This window comes from Aquarana catesbeiana, linkage group LG07 (genome assembly GCF_042186555.1).
Source record: "Aquarana catesbeiana isolate 2022-GZ linkage group LG07, ASM4218655v1, whole genome shotgun sequence".
In the NCBI taxonomy this organism is placed as follows: Eukaryota; Metazoa; Chordata; class Amphibia; order Anura; family Ranidae; genus Aquarana; species Aquarana catesbeiana.
In genome coordinates this window covers 254,930,233-254,933,818 of record NC_133330.1, presented here as the reverse complement: position 1 = coordinate 254,933,818, position 3,586 = coordinate 254,930,233, and the positions used below count along the sequence as shown (strand labels likewise).

The window sequence follows — 3,586 nt, the reverse complement described above, 5'->3', positions numbered from 1 at the left end:
TATGATTTTTTTACTTTGTGTGCCAACTTAGGAAATTATTATTGCTTAAGCTATAAAACTCGGTATGCATGCAACTGTTTATTTTAAGTTTGTCTGTACTAAAAGTTGTTTAAAATAAAATAGAGAATATAAAAAAAATAAAATTTAAGCAGAAATTGTAACGAACATTACGTTCAGCAACATTGACAAGACATTTGAAGAGTGTCAAAGAGCATTCTTCAAGTCCTGCAAAAACTCTTCAAAAAGGCATGAATTTGAAACCTTAAAATGAAACTCCCTCTATAAAATGGTAGTAAAGGCGTCTTATTAACTTGTACCCACAGGTAAGCTTATATTAAGGATTACCTGTAGGTATTGTGACTATTTTCTAAACTTGTGCCATTTAGGAGATATTCACAGTGGTTTGCCTGTTCAAACTGATGGAAAGTGAAAACCCAGAAGGAAGACCTGGTGAAGATGTTAGCGCCGCCAGCGGTGACAGTGATTGCTTGATGGCTCCATTTAAAAGGGTGGACCTGGAAAAAACTTTGTGTAGCACTCTGTAGGCTGGATCCAAGGTGTAGTTGTCATGAAACAGGCAGTTCCAACCATCAAGATGGATGTTCAAGTATTTAATGTCATCATAATGAAGAATATGACACAAGTATAAAATGAATGAAGGGTCAAAAGCAATTACAGTAACAATGATGTGATGAATGGTGTTGTGTATCAACGTTACCAGTGCTGACTTCAAAAACTCCGGGAGAGGGGTTAGCAATCATCCAAAGGGCTCGCTGGTGTAGCATGGGGGGGCCAATGGCCATGCTGGGGAGGATGGAAATCTGGTCCACTGTGAAGAGACCCAAGGCTGCTCCTGGTTTGTGGCAAGTGTGTGGATACTTCCAGGGGGGAAAAAAAAAAAAAGGTACAGCGGATGGCAATGGAGTGAAAAGCCGTTCGTGCCCACAAGGTGCCAGTGGAGGCTATAGCCTGTGACCAGATTGTGCCAGAATAAGCTGGGAGATGGCAGGAAAGACAATGACTCGGTGGAGCTGAGATGAGCCTATGCGCCTGGATGACATCAGAGATTGTAAGGAGAGGGAAGTCCTGAGTCAGCCTTGGAACGCAAGCACAATTTCTGTTGCCGTGACTACATGTTTTGCTCTCCTGCGCTTTGTCAAAAAAAAAAAAAAAAAAGGTCGACCTGGTCTTACAGGACCACAAGGAGAGTCTTGGGAGAAAGGGGATCAAGGTGACATTGGTAGGATTGGTGCTGATGGCGTTGCTCTACCTTTTATGTAAAAAGGGATCTTGTGGGAAACTAGGAAAGCAAGGACCTGAGGGACTAATAGGACAAAAGGGGGATAAAGGTGGGCCAGGATTTTCAGGAAACCAACGAGAAAGGGGATATTTGGGTTACCTTGGAGTTCTAGGAGAGTCAGGAATAAAGGGTATAATAGGATTGTCTGTTATCCCCTGTGTTCGGGGTCGTCATGGAAAAGATGGTGTCCTAGGTGTACGTGGCAAGGAAGGAGACATTGAACTTTTTGGACCAAAGAAAGACAAAGGAGACCGAGGGCCACCGGGTCCACCTGGCTCTGAAGGACCAATGGGTCCTAAGGGTGCAAGAGGTGATGCAGGAATCACTGGCAGACCTGGTTTACAAGGTCTTCAAGGTCCAAAGGGCTCAAGGGGAGACATTGGAGATGATGGTGTAAAGGGAGAAAAAGGCAAACAAGGTACAAAAGGAAAAACAGGAGCCAAGGGAGATGCAGGCGACACTGGAGACAAAGGTCAACCAGGAAAGAGGGGACGACCTGGACCACCAGGTCCTTTCGGAAGACCAGGTGATCCTGGTTCACCCGGCCCTAGAGGTATTGTAGGCCCAGTCAGAGATTTCCTCTTGGACTTCCTGGGCTACTGGAACTCGTGGGACCTGACCTGCCAGATAATTTGGTATATGAATTGTGCCACAAAAGTAGTTATAGAGACAACATCAAATTATGCAGCCAGTATCAGAGAAAATGTACAAGAGCATGTCCAACAGCCAATGCACCAATAATTGTACCTCCTTGACCACCAGGGGCAGCTGGTAAAGTTGGAAAGAAGGAGAAATCAGGGGCTGCAGGAATTAATGGAAAACGTGGCCCCCATGGACCAATTGGTGTTCCACGCCAAAAAGGAACTGATGGAGACCAAGGTGAAAAGGGTGGAAAGGATGAAAGAGCAGACCCAGGCACAAAGGAGACCGAGGGCCACCAGGTCTACCTGGCTCTGAAGGACCAATGGGTCCTAAGGGTGCAAGAGGTGATGCAGGAATCACTGGCAGACCTGGCTCACAAGATCTTCAAGGTCCAAAGGGCTCAAGGGGAGACATTGGAGATGATGGTGTAAAGGGAGAAAAAGGCAAACAAAGTACAAAAGGAAAAACAGGAGCCAAGGGGGATGCAGGCGGCACTGGAGACAAAGGTCAACAAGGAAAGAGGGGACGACCTGGACCAGAAGGTCCTTTGGGAAGACCAGGTGCTCCTGGTTCACCAGGCCCTAGTGGTATTATAGGCCTAGTCGGAGATTTCCTCTTGGACCTCCTGGGCTACTGGAACTCGTGGGACCTGACATGCCAGATAATTTGGTACATGAATTGTGCTGCAAAGTAGTTATAGAGGCAACATGAAATTATGCAGCCAGTATCAGAGGAAAATGTACAAGTGCATGTCCAACAGCCAATGCATCAATAATTGTACCTCCTTGACCACCAGGGGCAGCTGGTAAAGTTGGAAAGAAGGAGAAATCAGGGGCTGCAGGAAAGAATGGAAAATGTTGGCCCCATGGACCAATTGGTGTTCCAGGCCAAAAAGGAGCTGATGGAGACCAAGGTGGAAAGGGTGAAAGAGGAGACCCAGGCACCAGGCTGCCAGGCCCAGATGGTGTTCAAGGACCAAGAGGCTATCTGGGATACCCAGGAGTTGCCAGGGATGGCATACCTGGACCCCAAGGTCCTCCTGGTTACACTGGTCCTCAAGGACAGCAGGGGCTTCCAGGTCAAGCAGGTGTTCCAGGATTCTGTGAAGCCAGGGACTGTGGTATCAGTGCTCCATCAATGCTGGGAGAACAGGGGCTTAGAAAATTGTTTTGATTGAAATACAGAAAGGCTCGGAAGGAGACAAGATAACTGCATCAGTTTGTTCTCTCTTTTTGGAATCACCAAAGGATTTGTAGATAAATTAAGTGTGAAGTTCACGGACATGCAGATAAAACTTGATGATCCTGCAGCCACATAAAGAGTTCCTGAATATTCTGTCTATTTTCTGGTTACATAAATCGACCTTGTATTATACTTCCACCATTTTTTAACATGTTGGGAAAAAAGGTAATGGTCGGGCATTTCCTTCTACTGGATAAATATAGTAACAAAAAGAGAAAGTACAGCAGTTCAAATTGCAAATTCCATGTCAAATTATTTTGTTTGGATTGGCATGTTGTACAAGGTTCTCCAACAAAGAGAGTTTAATGAACTACTTCATATTGCAGCTAGATTTTAGTGGTACTACCCTGCTCTGTATGTCAAGAAAATATCGTTTTTATTGTATTAAAACATTTGTTTTAT

General features: G+C 45.1%; 1 protein-coding gene across 1 annotated transcript; it reads left to right on the top strand.

Annotated features, from left to right (window-relative positions):
• Positions 1–537: 537 nt before the first annotated feature.
• Positions 538–3,115, top strand: LOC141102965 (uncharacterized). The gene is made up of 3 exons (XM_073592034.1): positions 538–1,853; positions 2,224–2,502; positions 2,739–3,115. Exons 1-3 carry the CDS (start codon positions 1,256–1,258, stop codon positions 3,113–3,115), a joined length of 1,254 nt encoding a protein of 417 aa, XP_073448135.1. The 5' UTR covers positions 538–1,255.
• The last annotated feature ends 471 nt before the right edge of the window (positions 3,116–3,586 follow it).

Excerpts from the sequence above, each read along its gene's own strand:
- LOC141102965 (XM_073592034.1), top strand. The coding sequence starts at position 1,256 with ATGGCGTTGCTCTACCTTTTATGTAAAAAGGGATCTTGTGGGAAACTA. Across the intron at positions 1,854-2,223 it reads TGGTTCACCCGGCCCTAGAG|GAGACCGAGGGCCACCAGGT; the intron begins GTATTGTAGGCC and ends CCAGGCACAAAG. Across the intron at positions 2,503-2,738 it reads AGGTCCTTTGGGAAGACCAG|GGGCAGCTGGTAAAGTTGGA; the intron begins GTGCTCCTGGTT and ends CTTGACCACCAG.